A 23,586-nucleotide genomic window follows, 5' to 3' on the forward strand; every position below is an offset into this window, starting at 1 on the left:
CCTTTCATCTCTTCTTATCCCATCAAATGAAAGTTAGAATTTAAAGGACTAATTTAAAGGCCTGGGCAGCCAGAGGCCATAGTAACTGAGAGGGTCAACAAGTGACGTGCAGAAAACAAACATTAAACTTTAACAGGCTCAAACCCTCTCCCTGCTGCTGCTTTTGGTAACACAAACACATCAGAACCCACAGATGAACTGTATGCAGAGTGTTTAAAACTCATACCCACATGCACATGCTTTTTGTCTCTAACACAGAAGCATGCCAAGGGTCAGAGAGTCAGCTATCAAAGAAGAGAGCCCTCTGAAGCAGCAGGGCTGTAATACAGCTCACTGCTGACAGGAAATTATCTCCAGACTTAACTAGCCTTTCAAAGGAAATGGAGCAACACAGCTTTGAAAAACAACGGCACTGCTGTTCCTCTGCTATTGAAGCTGATCCACGCACTGTGCAGCATCTGCTATGGTCTTACTGTTCTCAAAAGTATGTGGAAAAAGGAATTCCTCCCTGCAGATTTTTTAAAGTGTGATCGTTAAGCTAACAGAGGAGTAAGTTTAGTAGCAAAGTGTAGAAGACAACCTTTGAAATGGACTGAACAGACAAGCTCTGCTTGTTATGGCCCCTGTGAGTACTTTTCAACTAGTTTAGAAACTGACTGAAATGTATAATGATGACTCCCTCTGACTTTGAAAAGCAAAAAAAAAAAAAAAAAAAAGATCAGTAAAATGTGAATATTTCTTTTGTGTATTTTCTTAAAACTAAATTCAACCAGGTGGTAGGTTCCAGTCAAAGTAGTTGACATAAGCTTTGCTGGGAGAGGCTTCTTTTCACAACTTATATTCACATATTTTGACTGTTACAAGACAGAAGGCACTACCTTAAAGAAAGATACACTATATTGCCAAAAGTATTTGCTCACCTGCCTTGACTCGCATATGAACTTAAATGACATCCCATTCTTAATCCATAGGGTTTAATATGACATCAGTCCACCCTTTGCAGCTATAACAGCTTCAACTCTTCTGGGAAGGCTTTCCACAAGGTTTAGGAGTGTGTTTATCAGAATTTTTGACCATTCTTCTAGAAGCGCATTTGTGAGGTCACATGCTGATGTTGGACAAGAAGGCCTGGCTCTAAGTCTCTGCTCTAATTCCTCCCAAAGGTGTTCTATCAGGTTGAGGTCAGGACTCTGTGCAGGCCAGTCAAGTTCATCCACACCAAACTCTCTCATCCATGTCTTTATGGATCTTGCTTTGTGTACTGGTGCACAGTCATGTTGGAACAGGAAGGGGCCATCCCCAAACTGTTCCCGCAAAGTTGGGAGCATGGAATCGTCCAAAATCTCTTGGTATGCTGAAGCATTCAGAGTTCCTTTCACTGGAACTGAGGGGCCAAGCCCAGCACCTGGAAAAAAAAAACCCACACCATAATCCCCCCTCCACCAAACTTTACACTTGGCACAGTGCAGTCAGACAAGTACCATTTTCCTGGTAACTGCTAAACCCAGACTCGTCCATCAGAATGCCAGATGGAGAAGCGTGATTTGTCACTCCAGATAATGGCGTCTCCACTGCTCTACTACACCACTGTATCCAACGTTTTGCATTGCACTTGGTGATGTATGGCTTGGATGCAGCTGCTCAGCCATGGAAACCCATTCCATGAAACTCACTATGCACTGTTCTTGAGCTAATCTGAAGGCCACATAAAGTTTTGAGGTCTGTAGCAATTGATTTTGCAGAAAGTTGGTGACCTCTGCACACTATGCACCTCAGCATCCGCTGACCCCACTCCATCATTTTATGTGGCCTATCACTTTGTGGCTAAGTTGCTGTTGTTCCCAATCCCTTCCACTTTGTTATAATACCACTGACAGTTGACTGTGAAATATTTAGGAGTGTGGAAATTTCACAACTGGACTTGTTACACAGGTGGCATCCTATCACAGTACCACGCTGGAATTCACTGAGCTCCTGAGAGCGACCCATTCTTTCACAAATGTTTGTAGAAACAGTCTGCATGCCTAGGTGCTTGATTTTATACACCTGTGGACATGGTCGTGATTGTAACACCTTATTTCAATTATTTAGATGGGTGAGTGAATACTTTTGGCAATATAGTGTATGAGCAAAGACATGATTTTCCACTTTGTCCACAGGGGGCGCCAAATCAACACAAACCTAAAGTTCCTCACAGGAGCTTTAACCACATGACAACAAAACCATAACACAAAGGCAAAATTGGATTGTATACAAATTTTATTCTTGTTTGTCTTTAAAAAGCACAATATTTGAAAAGAATAGGGACTACATTTAATGAAATTTGGTCCATTTACATTAATTCAAAACTTCATTCTTGATTTTTCACTTGATTGCTTCAGGAATCAAAATTTAACAAAAAAAAAAAAAATAGCTTATGAACTGTACAATCAAATCTCAAGGTAGGTAAGGTGAAGGGTGACTTGAGAGTAGATGTTGTGGTCGTCTTGGTTGGGTACTTCCAGAAAAATAGTTGCATCCCAGTGAACCAGTGGTCCACAGACACTTGTCCTATAACTGTACGGTTTGTGTTTTTGTTGCATCTCAGTCGTCTTCTTTCCTTGTGTTTCCTTTCAGTCTCTGCTGTGCTGACTATTTAAGGCAAAAAAGCCCAAGAAAATCTTAAAAATGAAAAACATTTGAGCTTATGTTTCTGTAAAGCATATGGATAGCATATGTCTTTTACAACAGGATACCAGCAAAGGAATTTCATCAAACATTTCAATGATTGGGTTAAAGCTTGCTATTAAAGTAAAAAAAAAAAAAAACTTTGACAGCACATATATTTTGTTTGAACTCAAAGAACCACAAGGTTAAAGAGTAGACTGTATGAACGGGCAAAAAAAAAAAAAAAAAAAGATATGACCTCTAGCTACAAATAAATACCACAGATAGAAAATATAACAAAATATTTTGCTTAAAGTCAGGTGTAATTACAAACATAAATACTTGATTATTTCTTCTAGTGATTATTAAGGCAGTACAGTGAATAACAAAGACGCTATGGTGCCTAACAGTGACCAGGAGGCGGGAGGGAGAAAAGTCTGGAGGACACTAGCTGTGTAACAGTCATACATAGTAACATTCAACCACACACATACGTATAAATGCATCCACACTCTCAAACACTCTTTTTCTCCAGGTCCCAACATCTCTTCCTTTTAGGCAGGGAAAGTCCAAAGACTCTTCTCTCTTTCCATTCACTAGCATATTCACAAATAATGTACAAATTTGGAGGTGGGTATGGCTTCAGTTGTTTCTGAGGAGGACAAGAATACAGGAAACACCTTTAATTAAGACAATCTAGGATGCTTATCTCTCATGTATGATATGTAGAAGTGTCACACTGAAATAGAAGTAAGCAGCAAGGGCATCTCTATAAGTAATGGTTTGTTGTTGTTTTGACTGAGAACCCCCCTGGTGTCAGAATCTACATTCTGTTTTGGAATATTAGTAGATAGTAACTCATCACTCAAAGTCAATAGTTAAAACAGAATATTAAAGGGATACTTCAACATTTTGGCAAATTCGCCCATTGCCATAATTCCTATAGTCTTAGTAATAGGTTTGTTTCCTTTAGTTGTTGGTGCAAGCTGTTTTTAGATCTGGGGGGACCAATATATATACCAGCTGCACAGCTAACGCTATGGAAGAAGACGAAATTTTTTGCTTTCCCTCTTCAAACTCATGAAATACACAATCCAACAACTCCAAAACGCTCTCGTGGACAAGTAATGACCTGGACATTCACCACGCTATGAAATAATTACGTATAATTATGTAACATTACGACACATGAAGCAAATACTCAGAACTATTTCTTGAGTAAACCACTGGGCAGAGTGACACAGTGCAGCAGCCATGTCTGGAGTGTAGTTCTGGCTTTGCATTTAACTTTAGAACATCTCCGTCTCGTAATGTTCCATGGTTATTTCATAGCGTGGTGAATGTGCAGGTCACAACTTGTCCACGAGAGCGTTTTGGAGTTGTTGGATTGTGTATTTGATGAGTTTGACGAGGGAAAGCAAAAAATTCCATCTGCTTCCATAGCGTTAGCTGTGCAGCTGGTATATATTGGTCCCCCCAGATCTAAAAACATCTTGCACCGACAACTAAAGGAAACAAACCTATTACTAAGACTATTGGAATTATGGCAATGGGCAAATTTGCCAAAATGTTGAAGTATCTCTTTAAAGCTACCGGAGATATGTAAACCTAACAAGATTAAAACAAAGGAAAGTTAGTACCATCGCTCAGGGGTGTTCTTTGTGTCCAGTGTGGGTAGCTGAGTATCTGCTGGCAGGAGCACCTTCTGCCCTACATCCTCTCCACTGTCAGGAAGGTCAAACTGGTCCCCTCCATCTGCGTCAGCAAGGAAGGGCTCAGAGTCTGGGTCGTATTCATAGGAGTAGTAAGACACCTCTGCCATGGAACCCTGCTCTTCTTCACCTAGAGATATTGGAGCAGAAATTGAAGCAAAAACATAATTTTAGGTAAAGAGGAGGCAGGAGGAACGTTCATTTTCTGTCCATTTTTGGCTGTGCAGAAGATGTTTATCTTGTGTTGGATTTTGATCTCGGTAGCGTGCATGTTTTAGAGAAGGCAATCAGAAACAAAAGGCTACTTTTTTTTTTTTTTTACACAAAATTTAGCATCTTAACAGATATGTGTGCAGGATGTAAATTGATAAGGTGGTATTTAATATTAAAACCAAAAAACTAAAAACTTTCTTTCACTAACATCTTAACATCTACACATTGCTGTGAAAAAAACACTGATTTTAAATGTTTCAATTGATACAATCCCAACAGACAAGGCATGCATACACTTCTTCTAAACAAAAGACCTTTGTATTCAAATGTAAAAAGTATGATTTTAGTTGATATGCGCAACTTTGTGCACACCTATCTTAGGCAGCACACATCCCAGGTTAGGAACAAGAGATTCTTTTGTCACTTTTTTTTTACAAACTTTTCAATGTAAAGTAACTTGCCATTGAAGATGTAAAACACGGTCTAGTCTGTATGTACCTGAAATGGAAAAGGTGCAACAGAGGAAGGCATTAGAACTATGGAGAAATAATCCAATCTTTTAACCGATGGTTAAATTTTCTATTGCATGCCATTAAAAGGCATGCTTATTGACTGCTGTTAAAGTCCTCAGTTTCAAATGAACAGCTTTGTAACAGCCCTAACAGCAGTTTCTGGTAAGCAGTACTGAAAGTACACAAAGCTCTTGTTTGTTTACAAAAAGCTCCACAGTGATCCCTTAATGTCCTATAAATCTGAGGGTCTTTGGCAGTACCCCATTACAGACAGCAGGGGTCTCTCTCTGCTTAAAATGCTCTAATCCCACATACTGTTGCATGCTACTTCAAAGTCACTGTTTTTCAGTGAGTGTGGAGTTGAATTGAATACTTGTTTTACCAAGAGTGGGTAGTATGAGTCCACTACATACAGGCTGTGCTTCTTCAACCCTTGTGCCATCCTCAAATTTACCACCCTCTGGAGAAAAAACTGCTATTAAATCATCGTAAATCAATATTTTTTTCTACCTTTTTTTTTTCACAAATCTCTTAAACAACTTTGGACTTGTTAAAAACTACCAAACATGAAATTGGTTTAAGGATTTTAATAATTTAAATGCCAGTTTGATTATTTGAAATATTTCATTTTTTACTACAAAGAAGTGAATTTTTTTCCATAAAAGAGTGCCTCTGACCCTTTCTCTGACAGTAGAATGGACACTGTGCCAATGCTCACAGTGAGTGGACAGCGAGGAACGATCAGGGTCTGGTCTCCATCTCATGTGTCATCTCTACTCACTGTTAGGTAAGCAGCCAGGTGCATAAACACACTAAAAGTTGTTTTTTGTTTTGAGAACAACAAAGGCAGGAAGCCATGTTTTTACTCACACACCTCTTCAAAAACACATGAAACACATCCTTTAAAAGATGCCCTTTTATCATCGCTGAAATAATCAGTGAATGCTTACAGATTCACACACACTCTTTCTCACACACACACCTACACACGTGCGCATGCACGAACCCACCCCTTCTCACACACATACTCACACACTTAAAAACTCTCGGGCCCCTTGGAAGCGACACGGCTCCATAATGTAACTGGCAAAAAAGTTAGTGAAAGTCAGTGAGGGAATTTCTCCCTCGAAGATGTCCAGAGGGTATATCTGGCACCACATAAAAAATACTAATGCAATGAAAAAAATTCTGATGCTAATCTTTGGCCCATCTAAGACTCTTATCACCACCAAAGCCTATCTCTCTATTTATTATATGGATTTTTTTTGTGTTTGTTTTCATAATAACTAACTCAAATAATACAACTGGCAAAGGGTTAAAGGGTTAAAATCCTGAAAATTATTTATTGTTTGGTAGTTTTGAACAAGTCTGAAGTTGTTTAAGAAATGTATAAGAAAAAGCAGAAAAATATTGATGTATGATGATTTAATAGAAGTTTTTTATGTGTACATTTTTGCCTTGAAGGTGTTCACAGAGTGCAAAATGCATCAACAGAGTATAAATGACATGTAAGAGTAAAACACGATGGATTTCAAAAATTTAACTAGAAAGAAAAGTTCCTGTAAAAATTCATGCAACAAACTGAAACACAGCCAATGATCAGTAAGTCAAAAAAAAAGTTGAGAAAAATGTACAAAAATGTATAATTGGGCATAAGGTTTTAAGTGTATGTAACACAATGGGCTTGGGTACCCACACCACACTGGAAGCCTGGTGGTTATGTCTACGTGCCTCCTGTACTGAGGCTGTGCGACTCCAAGGATGTGGCCTGTGGCTCCTTTCCTACATGTCATTCCTCACCCTCTCTCCTCAGTTTCTGACTATCCACTGTCTAATCTGAATTAAGGTAAAAAAGCACAAAAAGTAATCTTCAAAAAACAATCACCCTCATTAAAAGACACAAAAATGCAGCACATTTTAAACTTAACCAGGGATGTTTAAAGTATATATGACTGAAGTGGATGCATACTAGTGGAGCTCTCATCAAAATCAAGCCTGTGAGTCTGTCTATGTTGATCTCTGGTAGAGTTCACTCATAAGACAAGTCTGCACAGGGAAGCTAATTCCAGAGCTTCAGCTTCCTCCACCGTTCCAGTGGAAACTGTCATTTCCTTGGCACAGCCCACCTTCACCTATTACACTCTGAGTGCACTCAGCGGGCATGTCGTCAACAATCTAATGGTTTACAATGACAGTGTTTTCACAGTACTTACTCAATCTAATCATCCCAGGGTTATCATGTTGTAGGTGAATGTGGTGTGTGTATATTTTCCTGTGTGAGCGTGCAATATTTGTAAGTGTGTGCATATAAAGCTTTATATGTGTGAACATAACAGCATTCCTGTGGTGTATGTGAAGTGTTAGCTTTTGTACTAAGGAGACCTTTGACTGAGAGCAGCTTTGTGAGCAGCAGCTTCTGGGAGCTGCAGGCTGGGAAAAAAGTCAGTGCAGGCTGTGCCACATCACACATACACACCTGTACACAACTCACACATCCACATAGGCAGACCATCATGTTACACATCCGTAAAAACACTTTTAATCCATGCACACATGTACAGTATGCACGCGCCTGCAGCTTCTGAACGACCACAGTGCCTTTTCATGTTGTTGTTGCCAAATGTGACACAACCACATCCTCCTCCACATGCAGCCAAACTTCCTGACAGGAATTCTCTGGCTGCCTCTCTCAAAGTGGTGGCTGATCCAAGCTCATGGCAGAGCAACAATCAAGCCCGCAGTGCGAAACCTATCCACCTATTTATCACACTGGTTGTAGACATGATGTGGTGCCTGGGGAATGTTCTGCCACACATCCCACCTACGTATCTCCTTTCCTTTCCTCTCCTCTCGTCCTCTCTCTCTTTCTGCCCTGTTTTTTCCCTCTCTTTCATCTTGTCCCCTGCTCATCCCTCTTTGAATCTCTTTCTACTCTTTCTTTTCTTTTCAGGCTCCACATCCCCCATGCACCCTTTCATCTCTTTGTCTCTCACTCTTTCTTCTTCCCGCCCTTGTGAACTCCAATTACAAACATTAGTGATGAAAACATGCATGCATGCAGTGTTGTAGTCGAGTCACCAAACCTCAAGCCTGAGTCGAGTACCGAGTCCCTAGTGTTCAAGTCCGAGTTGAGTCCAAGTCACCAAAGAAAAATCAGAGTCGAGTCCCCATTACCTGTGTTTGAGTCCTAGAAGAGTCCCAAGTTCCTAAAACCTAGGGCCAAATTAAATTAAATCATCAATTATTTTCAAGCCATTCCAGCTTTACAGGTGGACTACACTGATGTGTTTCATTAATGTAGGAATTTCTTCAGCTTTTTATTCTAAAGGGCTAGAGGAGCTGTTACACTCTTCATCTATAATATTAGTTATATTAACAGGATTATTTGTGTATTTAAGGTGGAAAAATGAGAAAACATGTGTTATTTAACTGAACTCATGCTTTAAATATATCTTATACCAAATATTCCTCCTTTAAAATGACAGGATTTATTCTGATTTCTCACTAAAATCTAAAATTCCAATTTTCTCCATGGGACATTTGAACACATAAAAATGTCTTAACTTCGTCCCCCCTTCGATACTCCAAAGTCTGAGTGGTCAGTAAACACTTCATAATTTTACCGTATGCCACCTTGTTTAGCTCACTAACGAGCGTTATCTCGCCGATGTTAACGCGGATTTCAACGTTGGGTTGATGTTTTTAACTAATGGGACTCACTACAAGAGTTTTTATCACTCTGTCAAAGACTTACGAGGATTGCTGTACAGCAGCTAATATGACCAGTCTGAGCAGCTGATGGAGATTTTCAGCGATTCAAAGGTAGGCTGGCTGCTTTTTAGTTTAATTTCTTGTAAAGATTACCGAGGGAATACAGAGAGGAGCCACAGGTTTAAGCTTCCTATCAACCCATCAGCTCCTCTCTCTGTCGCCCGGGCTCACCCGCTCCTCCTGCTCTCTCTCCTCTGGTTGTTTTCTCACACAGCACATTAGACACACGTGAACGCGCATGCAGGTGAACGCACGTGCCGGGCGCTGCGTGAACACTGATCAGTTATGAGGGGTTTTATAACACAGAAAACAACAAATATTACATAATACAATAGTCTTCAACACAAAAAGGCTCGAGTCCTCCGCTTCATCCTCGAGTCCTGACGCAATTAACTCGAGTCTGAGTCAAAGTCCGAGTCATCAGCGCTTGAGTCCGAGTCGCTTCACGAGTCCTCCAAATCAGGAGTCGAGTCTGTTTCATCTGTGTCATTAACTCCACCATTCCTCAGGACTTGCTGTTGAGTCTCAGCAATAGCGGTTTCCCTCTTTCGCTCTCTTCAGCTGTATGAGCCAAACCAAACCAAACCAAAAACAAACCAGTTTTCTTGTCATTTAAATAAAAAAGATGAAGTTTGCATAATAACATCAAGATATGTGACAACATAAAACTGGTAGATTTGTCAGTTATCTTCTCAAGAGAGCAACTTTTTAAATCTTTGATTGTTAAATGGAGGTTGGATTTCTTATTTCTGATGCATTTCAGGAAGTCTTTTATAAATGTGTGTTGGCTTCAGCAACACAGCATCAAGCAGTATTGTGGCAAAATTTAAAATGTTTGATTTATAATAGATTGGCAGCTGAATGTCATACTGATATTTGTATTATATAAATCATGAAATCACTGTTAGAATTAATACTGGTTGCAAGCTGGCATGCCATTAGAGCAGGTAATGGTTTGCTTTATTTTTGCTGTCCACATGGACAGTTTCTTCTGTATGCACCTAAACCTGCTGATGCATGATTTGTCAAAATGGCGTGATTGCAATGCAATACGGTACACTTTATTGTCCTTAGAGAAATTTGTCTCGGACTGCAAGTGCTGCACATGGTAAGATGCAAGATGATAGCATGTAACTCATAAATTAGAGCAAGAGTAACAATAATCCATTTGTAAATATATAATTGGATTAAAGATGCAACTCAATAACCCATATATTTACTCTGTTACATGTACTTGAGTAGTTTTTTTGAAAAATCCTACTTCTGAGAGTAGTTATTAAACAGAGTACTTTTTACTCCGTTACACTGGGCAATACACTGGTTGCTACTTTTTCTTGTCTATAATTTATTTTCATTAATTATTTTTTTACACTCAGCTGAGCTCTCACAGCAGCGTGAGGAAAAATACTCAGCACCACAGAGTAAACAGAGGAGTGACCTACCTAAAATGATGGAAATCCCAAGCTTCAAAAATAGCATGTCAAATCTAAGAAAGTGCGTTATGGTAAGTAAGCTAAACAAGATAATGACTGCACTGCTAGTTAGGTAAACGTTTAAGTTCAAATCTCTGTTTTAACTTGCAGACTGCAAAGACACAGTTGTGTCAGTGATAAATGATGTCACGTGTCCAACCACCTCTGCAACTCTGCCACGTTAACATGGTTATAATGTGGGGCTAGTGGGCTAAAGTTGTCTTTGGTTTTTAATAAGTTTCAGTTTGGCTTGCCAAATTTGTTGAGTGATATTCAGGATAAAAATTCATAAACTGGAGCTAAGAAGTAAAAGTTAATTTAAAAAGGGCAAAAAGTCAGAAATGAGACCAGTTCCTAAGGTTAATTTCATAAATAGGAGCCAAAAATCATAAACATATGATAAAATAAATATAATGTGATTACAAAGTAAGAACTGCAAGGCACAAATTCATGTATGAGAGATTAAAATCATCATGTAGAAATAAGATAACTATTATGAGAGAAAGTCATTATGTCATTATTTTGAATTTTTCATCCCATAATTGTGATTAACAAACATAACCTGACTGCTGCTTTATGTATTAAGCTAAGATTTTTATTTCTTTTACTTTTAGCAGTTATGCTATTTTATTTATGACAATGTGCAGGTTACATTACTACCCCTGAACAATATGCCATAATGCAATACGTTTTAATAAAATGCGCAAAAATAAAGTTACTCATGACGTTACTCACCACTTGAGGAGTCTTGTAATAAGGTACTGTTTTACTCTTACTCATGTACTTATTTCCATGAGTACTTTTACTTCTATTTGAGTAATTATTATTGTCATGTAACAGAACTTTTACGTAAGTATTGTAACTGTCCACCAATGGTCCCCACTGGGGCATCATAAACTGACATCACTCTCCTTTAGGGGTTTATTTGAATTTTGTTGAAAAAGATGGCTCTTAACAGATAAAACCACGTTTATACATTGCATCAACAGGCAGGCTGTAGCTCCTGCTGTCTTAAGCCAGCCACACACTACAGGATTTTAAGCCCGATTTGGGGCAAGATTCGCCTTCTCCAATGATCATGGGGGCGTATACCGACTGGAGCCTCAACGCAAAAGATTATTTGTCTAAGTAGTCTTCATGTGTAGTGTCAACACCATTAACTTACTGCTCCAAATCGCGTTGTAGCCTCCCAAACCCTGAATTGTAAATATCAAACATGTCTGATATTTACAATTCTAGGCCATAGTGCCGCTGACATAATACCCACAACAACCAATGAGAGCGAGCACACCGGGTAGCATCACCAGACGAGTCATACGTACTTTCACAGCTCACAACCATAAACACAGTGGTACCTTAATTCCAGCCTGGATTTCGTCCTGTGTCTTTCCCTTGTTTTATGATTGTTGCTGCACCTGTAATGCATGCCAGGACACTCAAGTCACGTGAAGTCACGTGATCATGCGAGATCGTAGGCAGGTCAACAGGTGTGTGGTCTCCAGTGATCTGACAATCTGGCTGAGTCGCCTAGTGTGTACGTTCAGAGGATTAAAGATGAAAAATCTTTGGAAATTGTCCTGGAGTCTGTGGTCTCCCACGGTTTTAAAATCGTTTCAGATTAGAAAATCGTCTAGTATGTGGCCGGCCTAAGGCCATAAACACACCGGTGATGTCAGACGCATGCGAAAACGATAGGCTCAACTATTTCCTATGAACAAACCCACACCGGCCTGGTATCAAGCTCCCGGTGAACTGTTGACCTGCTGCTGTGTTGGGGACAGCAACAGAGCTGCGTCAAATGGCGGTGTGTTTTGGGCTATAGAATGAGTGCTGGCTTGAAGTAAGGAGGAACACAATACTGGTCCCACAATTTATGACTTAACTAATTCCTAGTTTGGGTCCAAACCCTCTTCTTTTACACTTCTTCTTTCAAGAATAAAAAAATCATAGCCTTAACTACAAAAGCACTCAGAGAGTGCAGACCTCCCCCATTAGCCCTATCTCTCAATAGTACAGAATCCTTTAAAAAATTCCTGGATCCAGACGGTGATCCGGATCACCCCCAAAATCTAATCAGTACTTCCTTACGCCATTTCTGACATTTCCTGAAAATTTCATCAAAATCCATCCAGAACTTTTTGAGTTATGTTGCTAACAAACAAACAAACAAACTAACAAACCCTGCTGATCACATAACCTCCTTGGCGGAGATGTTCACCCAAATGGGGGTGTGGTCACTCTGCAGGGGGAAATTACTCTGGACTGTTCTTATTATTTCAATGCACATAGCACTGCAGGCATCACATTTGTTAACAGAGCTGTCGGTTATGGCATTTTATATGTTTTTGAAGCACCTAATAACCAATCCAGAAAAAATTTCTTGCAAAGGATGATTGAACACAGATCAATGTGATAATAACCACCACAACACAACCTAGTTTTATAAAAGTATTTTGAATTTTTTAGTTTGACCAATGTCCCATATGTTTATGGAGGAGGCGGAGTTTGTAATCTGTGCTGTAGCCAGTCATTACGCAGAGCTCTAAATCTTTGGGCTTCACTTTAGGCAAAGTGTTGTGCTGTCCGTTTTTCATACGGCCTATAGTATAGTTGAAAATAAACAATAAATAATGAGATGTTTAAGGCTGCTGACAGCAGGCAGATGGAGCAGAAGTTAAAGAGCAAGAGAGAGCTGTTGTGGAAAATGTGAGGTGAGCGTAAGGAGGAAATGGGTGTAGGGTTAGAGAAAGGGGCAGTACTTAAAGGTTACCTGTGTGTACAGGCACCGAAGGCTGCTCCGTCTCCTGTTGTGTTATTTGTTGCTTGTCTTCCACTGTGGTCTCCACTGGAAATAAAAACACACACTCATTAGATTATTCGCATTCATGTGGCTGCTTCAGCAGCTCTGAAAACTAGTAACAGAATCACCAGAGTTTCAGTGTTGCATAATCTAAATACTGCACAGAAGCATTATCCAGCCCACTGCGCAACACTTCTTGGCAAAATAATGATGTACACTTAGTCTCAACAGAGGCCTGCATCAAACCCGGTCCAGAAATAGCAGCCAGAGGGGCCGTGTGTGGAAACAAATTGCATCTTTTTCCCTTTTCAAAACAGAAAAATGGTGGCAGGAATCTCCCCCACACAAGCATACACAAACAAACAAGGTCGGGGAACTTGAAACAAAAATCGGATTCTTTTGATAATCTACAGCATGAACCACTTGGCACAAACTAAAGTCTTTTCCCACCAAAGTTTTGTCTATGCCTTTTCCCCAATCTGCTCCACAACATGAAGGTCTCCTTTGTTGTTGGGCTGTGCGTCGGAAAGGAATGTGACAAGGATTTCAAAGAGCTGGACAAAAGCACTCTGTCATTTGGAGAGAGCCCTGTAATACAGCAGAGAGCAAGAAGAGGGGAGGGGGAGGGTGGGCTGCAGCAGGTCACTCTTCTCAGAAAACTCATCCAGTAATCAGCTCAACACCTGAACAGCTGTTTCTGCAGCTTAGATCACGGCGCACACATGAGCACGGACACAAGCACATGTGCATTCATCACGCACATGGATAAATGACCAGTGGGAATGCATTGCAGATGATTATGCACTCAGATTGTTGTACATCAAAGACAACCGCATCCAATTAAAAACACAAATTCACAGGCTATCCTGAGAAAAAATAATAAAAAGACAATAACTTGTTTCTTATGAAGAGAGAAAATTTCTCAAATACATTTTCAATACCTGGGAGTTCTTAATAGTGATTTTCTACTAATATTCAGTTTCACTGATTTTATGATGGATGTAAGAAAGATAAGATAGACTGCAATGTGAAAACATATCCCTTCAAAATAAAGCATAAATGAAACAGCTAGGTGGTTTCCTGTTGCAAGTTGAAAGAAGCATATTCACGCCCCTTTTATGCCTCACCTCACCTTCAACTGGATATTTTTTTCATATCAAATATTAGTTTTTCTCTCCCAAACCAATCAGACTGCAGACCGTTCATCTCTCAGGGACACTCGCACGGACTGTTCATCTCAGAGGCTGTCTATTTCAGAATGGAAATACCTGCTAATGCATTCGACATTAAAACTAAATTAAACTTAAGGGTAAGGGTTAAGGTAATGGTTAGGATACCAAAAGTTAAAAAACGTGCTAAAACACGCCGTTGTCAGATTTTCCCCTGTATGATGTCATATAGGGAGTTAGCACTGCCCCAAGGTTCGGTTGGCCCTCCCTGCTTGGAGGAAAGTTCCGCCCTCTGAATCCTCCTCTCAGCTGCCAGCATATGACTACTCACTGGCCCACCAGCAGGTGTCATCTGGCTGCGAGACGTTTGTGTAAAAGAGGGATATCTTTTTTACAAAATATGTTAACTGTCAATATTTATAAAATGAAATATTCAAAATACATGACTTCACCCATTTATTATGAACTGTATGTAATTATAGCTAAGACAGCCTAATATAATGCCATAAATGAGTTAAATACTGCATGTTGAACTCTTTCTAGAACAGGGAGGAACATCATAAAAAAGGAGCAAAGTGAAATCCAACACAGCTGCAGCATAATCTCAGCTCAGCAATAATACTGTCCAAAAAAGAGGCAGATACAGTCTGTATGCTTTTCAAGACTGAAGAAGTTTAAGTTTTGTCTAATTTTGTTCCAAAAAGTTGCATGGATTTTATCAAAGATGAAGAACTTAACCACCATGCAGAGCTGCACTCTGCTTTCTCATCCTAATGGAGTCCAGTCTTGTCCACACCTCTGACCTGTTTCCTGCATGTCGGGCCTTAATGAATGTGAGAGGTTTTATTCTTTGTAGAATAAAACTTCCTCCTCTGAGTGGGCCAAAAAAAAACTGTTCTCAGGTTTACAAATACCTCCATGCGTAGTAACCCGTCTGCCACAAACGCAGACATCGTATCTCGCTTTGGTGAGTGGTTCAGTTAAATCTCCCTACTGACTGAACCCCTCCTTAATATGAAAGTGCAATGCCAAACTAACATCAACTGAATTTATTTAAATGCTACTGAATTTTATGTCACCAAGACATGAATTTTTGGTCTTGAGCTCTTACATTTAAACTTACATCGTTTACACATAACAGACACACAGACACATAACTCCAGCTCTCATCAAACAGTAAAAATTCCTCTCATAATGATAAAAAAAATTCTGAATATTAAATCTTAATTTGGACACAGGCTGACAAATGACACGAGAGGGTTGACTGTTAGATTGAGGAGCAGTGCTAAAAGGCATCCAAAATTACACCTAGAGATGCCCCAGTTCATGGCGCATGTAGGTGTGTCAGGGGGATTCTGATAGATAGATTCTGGTAGACATGCAGGAGAACAACTGTAAAGGCTCATACATGTGTTTAAAGTTAAGTTTTCAATCAGCAGGAAGAGTTTGGAGCTCTATGTGCACGTCAGTGAGAGACAGATCTCAGTAGGCTCCTCCTCTCTTTCTCTCTCTCTCTCTCTCTCTCTCTCTGGACTCTGAACTGACCCCAGGTCAGGTAAAATAATCTCAGGGTTAGCTCGGATATTGTGGACAACAGGTTGCTGTTTTACAGCCATAAACAGTCAAACTGAAAGTATATTTATAATAAATATTCTAGTCTTGAAAATGCATCATGATTACAATCCTAAATAAAACAATTGCCATATGATACAAGGACAGTATGATATTTTTGTCTGACTTGTTTAGAATTCTTGCAGGTAAATCCTCAGTCTAAAGTAGGTAATCAACATTTTTGTGTTTAAACATGCAGCACTCATTAAATGGTACCTGCATCTAATATTGGATGATTTATTTCTATTAATATTCCAGCAGCTTATATATCAGAGTTTGATTAATTAATATATTCAGGACTCTTTTATGTGCTCTCACATTCCTGTTTTTATTTTTAGGTATGTGTAATTGTGTAAGTTTGATATTTCTCTGTATATTTTTTGCCATAACTAAATGTATAAGACATGTTCTTCAGAATTTAAGTTAATGTCACAGTTAATAGTTTGACTGTATGTCATTCCTATATATACAGTGCTTAACAAATTTATTAGACCACCACCCAAAGTAAGGTTTATGCCACAGCTGCTCTAAATTAACAGCATTGGTAATTACCAAAATCATTTTTTATGTTTCTGCAATGGTTAATACACCAATATGTCGAAGCTTTTTAACCCAAATGATATTTTTAATGCTAAAATATAATAATTATTGTTATCCATGAATTTTCAAATTTACTGGTTTACAAAAAATCTGAAAAAATAGTAAAGCACATTATAATTTCTTGATTAAAATGTCAAATTATAGTTATTTACTTGCATTCTTCAACAGAAAAATCAGTTTTAGTGGTTGATTGATTAATTTATGCTTGATTAATTTCTGACTTCTCAGAGAAGCCCAGTGAACTGGCTCAATTTTGTAAATAGGTGAATTCAGTTTGAAATTCCTCATTCCTGTTCAAAATGGTAAAACGTTGAGGGCTCACTGAAAATGAAAGAGTCCGCATTAAAGCACTTAATGATGCTGGATGGTCTCTGAGACAAATATGACAGGTGGTCTAATAAATTTGTTAAGCACTGTATATATACAGTAAAGCCCGAAATTATTCATACCCCTGGCAAATTTTGACTTAAAGTGACTTTTATTTGACCAGCAAGTTTTTTTTTTTTGTTTGACTGGAAATGACATAGGCTTCTCCCAAAAGGTAATAAGACAGTGTACAAGAGGCATCAATGCGGAAATAAATAATTCTCAGCTTTTATTTACATTGGAACAAAAAGTGGCATGTCCAAAATGTCTCCACTGGTATTTTTGCCCATTTATCTTTTGCAATGAGCTCCAACTCTTTCAGGTTGGAGGGTCTCCTTGCCATCACCCTGATGCCTCTTGTACATTGTCTTATTATCTTTTGGGATATTTATATATATATATATATATATATATATATGTGTGTGTGTGTGTGTGTGAGTGTGTGTATATATAGTGAGGTGGTAGCTACATGCCTGGTTTAGTTAAAGGTCACACATTTTTAAATGTTTTAATATTTTAAACCCCCCTGACTACAACTCTCTTAGGAAATGCCTGGTAGCTACCAGGCATGTAGCTACCACCTCACTCCTCAGTAAAAGCTGACTGGTCATTCTCTGACCAGAAACAAGTATATCAGCTGAAAGCTTTGCAAGATGAACCCACCTGATGATAAACACAGATTATCTATGGATCTGTTTAATCCATTGGCTTTGCATGGCTGGCACTTTGATTTTTAAGTTTTTATTCTGCTGAAATATAATTTCTATTTTCATTGTTTTGCAGTGTAGTCAGATAGTAAGCTAGTTCGGTGATTACTTTACTGATCCAGGAAACCGCATCTCCCTTTAAATTTTGGCTGCTAATTTCTGATTTGTTGACTGTTTTGGTCAGCGATCAGGCTTTGTTGAACAAACTGGGTTGTGTGTAGACATTAGGAGGCCTAATCCCAGGTTATTGTAGCAGGGGGCTAACAGCAGCATGAGTGAGTGTTAGGGCTTGACTTGTAAAAGTAAGAGAGCTCTTACTTTGAGGGCACTGGGACAGAGGAACCTGCTTGATACGTGTCCCATTTCGACAGGCAAACACCTCCATCTGACACTGGTTCTGGTAAAGCTTCCCATCCGACCCACAAACCGGCTCTCCATCGTATCCGCAGTCCCTGTAGCAAGTGCAACGCTCAAACTGCTCCTCCTCCAGACAGCCAAACACATTGTTGCACTGATTTGCCTGCACAAAGCCTGTAAAGAAAGTGTTTTTAAGAGCCTGATTGAAGCTGAGCATCTGTGAATCATTAGGAACAAAGCATACATCTTACCTATCCACTGATTGGTTGAACTCTCCACCTCGTTGCAAGTGGGTCCATCGCAGAGCTCCCGTGCCAGTGGGCTACTCTCACTAACGTTGTAGAAGCGGGTGGCCTCGAAGGCTGCACAACAAGCACAGGCCCACACCAGCACGTTCACACATCCACACACACAAAACAATGATGACGCTCACCATAACTAGGTCATAAACTCCCCCATTTCCACTAAAAAGAAACCACTTCATAAATCACAGTCAGTTAGACGGTTTTCCTACTCTGTGTCTCTTTAAACACTGGTACTTAAAATATTCATCAGAGGCACACCTGGTTCATAGTAGTCATAGATCTTGACCGGAACAGGTGCTGTCTTGCCCACAATGTATTCCCTGACTGCTTGGAAGGCCACACAAGTCATACACTGGCTGGGGATCTAAAAAGGATTGAAAAACACAGTAAAATAAGTGAGAGAACATAAAAAACCCAAACATAAAAGGGAAATGTGCACATCTGCTTGATACTGACAAAAACTGAATGTAGACTAAACTCACCTCATCAAAGTAGAACAACACTTTCCTACCATTCAGCTCATATCTCTTCAGACCAACTCGCTTGTCCATCAGCAGCTGTTGATAAGACGTAAAAAACATTCTAGTTTTTCAAAAAAACACAAAACACAAAAAAACCCATGAAAATACATCCTTCTTTTGATAAAAGTATGTTGTCCAGTTCTGTTAGAACTGCTGTTATACCTGCACTGATGCTAAGCCCTACACTGGCTGCCATTGTTTACAGGCTTGCAGTTGCTTTCACAAAGCCATCCCTCTTTCTTCCCAATGATGTTGACTGGTCTGTTCATTTTCTGACCCAAAACAACCGTAACTGCTTTAACCTTTGCAAAATGGTTCCACCAGATGACCAACATGGAATCTGACCAAGCCATCAGCTTTGCATGGTTAGTATAAACATGACCGTTTCCAACATCTTTTACAATTACAAGATGCCATGCAGATGTACTCATTATATTATTAAGATATGGATTTTCAAGGCCCTTACTGGAAAGACTACTGCCTTAAATCTCCACATTGCTAAACTAGAATCTCAGAGGCTACATGACTTACTACACTGATTCGTTAACACTTAAAGTCCCTCAAGCTTGTGCAGAACTTGCTAAAATGGTGTTCTGACCTGATGGACAAATTGTAAATATTGAAGTTCTTCCCTCACTTGGAGAGTGAAGATCCTTTTGAAGATCCTTTATTCATAGTTACTAGCATCACATTGCTTTTACCAGTGATAATGAACAGAATAAGAACCAGTCCTAAGAGCCAGGATATGTTGAATTGCTAATCCTTGCCTGAGTTGTGTAGCATAAAGCCACCTGTAGTCTCAGTGAGTGTGAATCTCTAAACTGAATAGAAATCAATATTTGATGCCCATATTTGATGCCCCTTCTGGTAAAGTAAGCTGACTATCCAATGGTTACAGTATGCTGGTCTACATAATGCACTCTGTGGGCCACAACAACAAAGGCGAACCAAATGCACTTTACCATGACATGATGGCTATTTTTAAAATATACAGCAGCAACCATGGAAATAGCGAGTAGTTAAAATCAACAAGGGGTCCCAGCTTTCCACAGATACTGCCTGATCCATGATTCATACTAGTGGTGTTTTATGTACCTCGTACACACATGTATGGCTTGGTCTGGCATTCATGACCATATCTTATAAATGTGAGTTTATGAATGAGTAATGGGGAAGTTGTTTACTGCAGATTTGAGAGTGTGCATAGAGAGCCAGCAGAGTACATTTCTCCCATGGGGAGCTTTTTGATTCTGTCAAAGGTGGCAGCCTTTGGAGAGCAGGGGTTTATGAGGTGCTCAGCCTGAGCTGGCGCCACTGAGACACACACACACAGATGAACACACTAGACTACGTGTCCCTGTGTTTACAAATTGCATTGTCTAATAACTGAACACTGCCAATGAACTCCCCTAGCTCTGATATTATACGTACAGTGTGTCCCCAGCAGTTAAATAAAGCTCATTATATTGGGTGATAAGAGGCTGTGGCAACCCCCAGTCAGTCACCACACTAATCATTCATGACTTCAGCTTCCATGAAAGCATCTAGACATGACTGCAGAAGCCAAGCTTGCCACCATAAATTGAGGAATGCAAGTGGCAGTCGGGCAGGCAGCAGTAAAACTCCAAGGGAGGCCAGCGGGGGTGTAAACTGAGCTTGTTAGCCACCGCCACTCAGGTCAGCCTCAACTGACACACTCACAGTGTCTGTGTGTGTATGTGTTTAACATCTCCCTAGGTAGCCAGAGAGGTGGCTCTTTTCAAAGTGGAGGCCTGCAGACAGAGGCCAATAATTATCTAGTAATGAGGGACAGGCTTCTGATGGGTGGCTGGGGAGCTGACCTGGATCCCGCCCTTAAATTTTACATCACTTTCTCCGACTCAAAATAAGAAAGCCATTCTTTAAATCATCTGTCCATCCTTGACTGTTACTCCTTTCATCCAGTGTGCTGATTATTGACATATATCTATGTGTCCTTGTGTCCTTTATAAATGACACAACTGTGATTTAAGGTGCATCATGGGGTTGTTCAGACGTATGTGTTCTTATTGGCCCTAAGAGGTCAAACAGCCTCTGACCCTTAGACATTGTAACTCCACTGGGCCTGAGTTGGCTGGTCCTTCTCCTATCATACCTACAAGAACTCCATAAAAAGACCCTCCCCTTAATGACCATTCCTGTGACTAAGACACACACAAGATGCTCTCCCTGTTTCACATGTTTGAAATACACAGCAGTTAGACGTGGACTGCAATTCTTCACAAATGTGCTCTGTATACCTATTTCAACAAATTCTTAAACCCTTTAATCCCAACTAATGCCATGCATATCTAAAGTTTGTTTATGTTTGTTACTGTGAATTGCTCAGGGATGCACATTTGTGAGTGTCAATGTGCACATTTGATTTTGGTTTTTGCAAAAAAGTGATGCATCTGACAGAGAAATCCAATAAAATACCTTAACTTTTATTAAGTAGTGCCAGATGTGGACCCATCTGCCCCCTCTTCTACCTGCCTTTCAGTGTCAGAGCACATCAACTACATGTCATGGCTGGCTAGCCATCTGTAAGCCACTACAGTGTCACCAAAAATATGGATTGGATTCTATTAGTTTAGTTATGATAAGGGGGATGTACAACCGCTAAACCTTTAAAAGTGTTTGCATACGTACTAATGTGTTTGCTTACCCTCTCCAGACTTTCAATATCTGCCCTGAAACCAGAAATCATTGGAACTTCAATGACAGCCATATTGGACGAGCCTGAATGGAGCCATCTAGACAGCGAGTTGGAATAAGGATAATTAGGGCAATCACTATTTTCCAATGTCCTTTACATGCATACGAGTGTCATTTACCTGGCACAGACTTCTAAAGAGATGTGGAAATCCATCTTGTCCTGATAAGCTGCTGGGTCATCATCATCAATCGGTGCCCGACGCTTCCGGTTCAGCTCAGAACGATTGTCGGCACGGCTTCGGGAACGTGAGGAGGGATGACGGGGATTGGATGAAGAGGCAGAGGGAGGCTGCTGGTGTCGCTCCTGGAACGGTTCTTTCAGGTCCACCTTGAGCTGGAAAGCTGGCTTGGATACTGGGTCAGGTAAGTTGTAAGACACATCGATCTGGAAGCAACAAAGAGAAGTGGAAGTGCAGTGTTGACGATAAGAGTTTAAACAGAGACTTTAAAAACTCAAATTGAGAACTGAATGGATTAAAGAAAAGCTGAACCAGGCATTCATGGTGCTGGGACCCTGTTGACTTTGATTCCTGGCCTTTCCTGGGAATTATCAGAGCATGCACACGTTAGATTCATCAGACCGTCCATAACACCAAAAGTTACAGGACTTTTGTTTTATCCAGAGGATAAGTCTCCCCAAAGTCAGGATAAACTAAAGGCTTTTTCTTTGTTGTAAAATGAGGATTACGTCTATGCTTTAAGTAAAATGTCCCATGGACTGTTCGATAAATAACCATAAAATTTTGAACATCCATTAGGGCCATTTAATGGTTTTTATGTACCTTATTGGCCAGCATTTACATTTGAGCTGTGCAGAGATTTACTTATATTTTTGTAAATTTTCTATGCTTTGAATTGATTTGCCTTGTCTTTGGTATATTTAAAAGCATATCCCTTGGATGTTTAATAACTGGAAGATTTTATCATGGAAAAAATAATAATCCCTTTGTGCAAGGGGCTCATCCATCCTTTATCTATGATACTGACAGTGGCCAAGTCCTGTAACCTGTTTCTAACATCTATATGCTGCCACTACCCTGAATGGCTCTAAAATGACATATCTGTGTGCTGACTGTTCACTTTCTCACTGTAAAAATAAAATTATTAACCTACTTAAAGATGTTTCCATTGGTAACACGCGATTAAATTAATTTTAACTCAACAAGTTGCAACTCAAGTTACTTTCATGCAACTTATTAATTTGAGTTCAGTGAACTAAATTCAATCACTTGTTACCAACTTAAACATTTTTTAAAGTATTTCCACAGTTATCTTTTAAGAGTGTATGGCTCCAAGGTAGCCATTTAAAAAAATGCTACATTTAACTTAAAATTGTAACTTTTGAAGTCATGGACTGACAAAAATCTAGTCCAAATATCTCGGACTTCCAACCTTGAAAAGACTAGAAAGCTGTGGAAAACAGTCCCAGGCAGCCCTCAAAAGCATAAAGCACAAATCATTTTCACTGCCCACATGACATGCACTCAGAGGGCTACTATTTCAGCCTGGGGACATCTCACTGCTTTGATGCCCTTTTTAATTTTATAGAAGATTATGATTCCCAGACCTGTACACATTCTGAATAAATCATCCAGACTGGTTTGAGACCTTTGCACAGCTACTAAATAATAACCCTGAGGCACACAGGATATATACTCATCACATACAGTATGTCTACAACACACAGTCAGGCAGGTCTCTTTGATTGCCCCGCTCTTGTATTTCATTAGAGCCCAGGTGCTGCTGGCCCGAGGGCCTGTCAGAGAGGTGTGTTGATGCACAGAGAGGTGTGGATGGAGAGAAAGTAGAGAGGGTTAGAAGTGTGAAGAAAGAAATTGTGTATTTGTGTGCATGAAGAGCATGTTGAGGTGAGCGAGCTGGAAGATGTTCAAGCAGGGAACATAACATCCGCTAATGTAGCTGGCTCTGCCTCAGTCAAATTCATGATCTATCAGTGAAACACATCGTAAAACGACTCATTTTTTATGTTTTCATTTTTTCAGTTTTAAAGTAGACAAGTTTTTAAACATGGATGATAAGAACAGAGGAAAGAATATCACTGAAGAAAAAAGGACTCTTGCTGTTTAT

The 23,586-nt window shown here is 39.7% G+C and overlaps 1 protein-coding gene across 1 annotated transcript in view; it reads right to left on the minus strand.

Annotated features, from left to right (window-relative positions):
• Positions 1-2,241: 2,241 nt before the first annotated feature.
• The window catches only part of cpamd8 (C3 and PZP like alpha-2-macroglobulin domain containing 8), a 74,303-nt gene continuing 52,958 nt past the window's right edge, over positions 2,242-23,586 (minus strand). Inside the window, exons 36-44 of the mRNA XM_041792162.1 lie at positions 21,618-21,883; positions 21,449-21,536; positions 18,724-18,798; positions 18,500-18,605; positions 18,188-18,298; positions 17,898-18,110; positions 13,097-13,171; positions 4,287-4,488; positions 2,242-3,298 (exon numbers count right to left, since the gene is read on the minus strand). Coding sequence (XP_041648096.1) covers position 3,298; positions 4,287-4,488; positions 13,097-13,171; positions 17,898-18,110; positions 18,188-18,298; positions 18,500-18,605; positions 18,724-18,798; positions 21,449-21,536; positions 21,618-21,883 — 1,137 coding nt within the window. The 3' untranslated portion in view covers positions 2,242-3,297. The remainder of the gene's footprint in view (positions 3,299-4,286; positions 4,489-13,096; positions 13,172-17,897; positions 18,111-18,187; positions 18,299-18,499; positions 18,606-18,723; positions 18,799-21,448; positions 21,537-21,617; positions 21,884-23,586) is intronic.

This window comes from Cheilinus undulatus, linkage group 7, assembly GCF_018320785.1.
Source record: "Cheilinus undulatus linkage group 7, ASM1832078v1, whole genome shotgun sequence".
NCBI classification, from domain to species: Eukaryota; Metazoa; Chordata; class Actinopteri; order Labriformes; family Labridae; genus Cheilinus; species Cheilinus undulatus.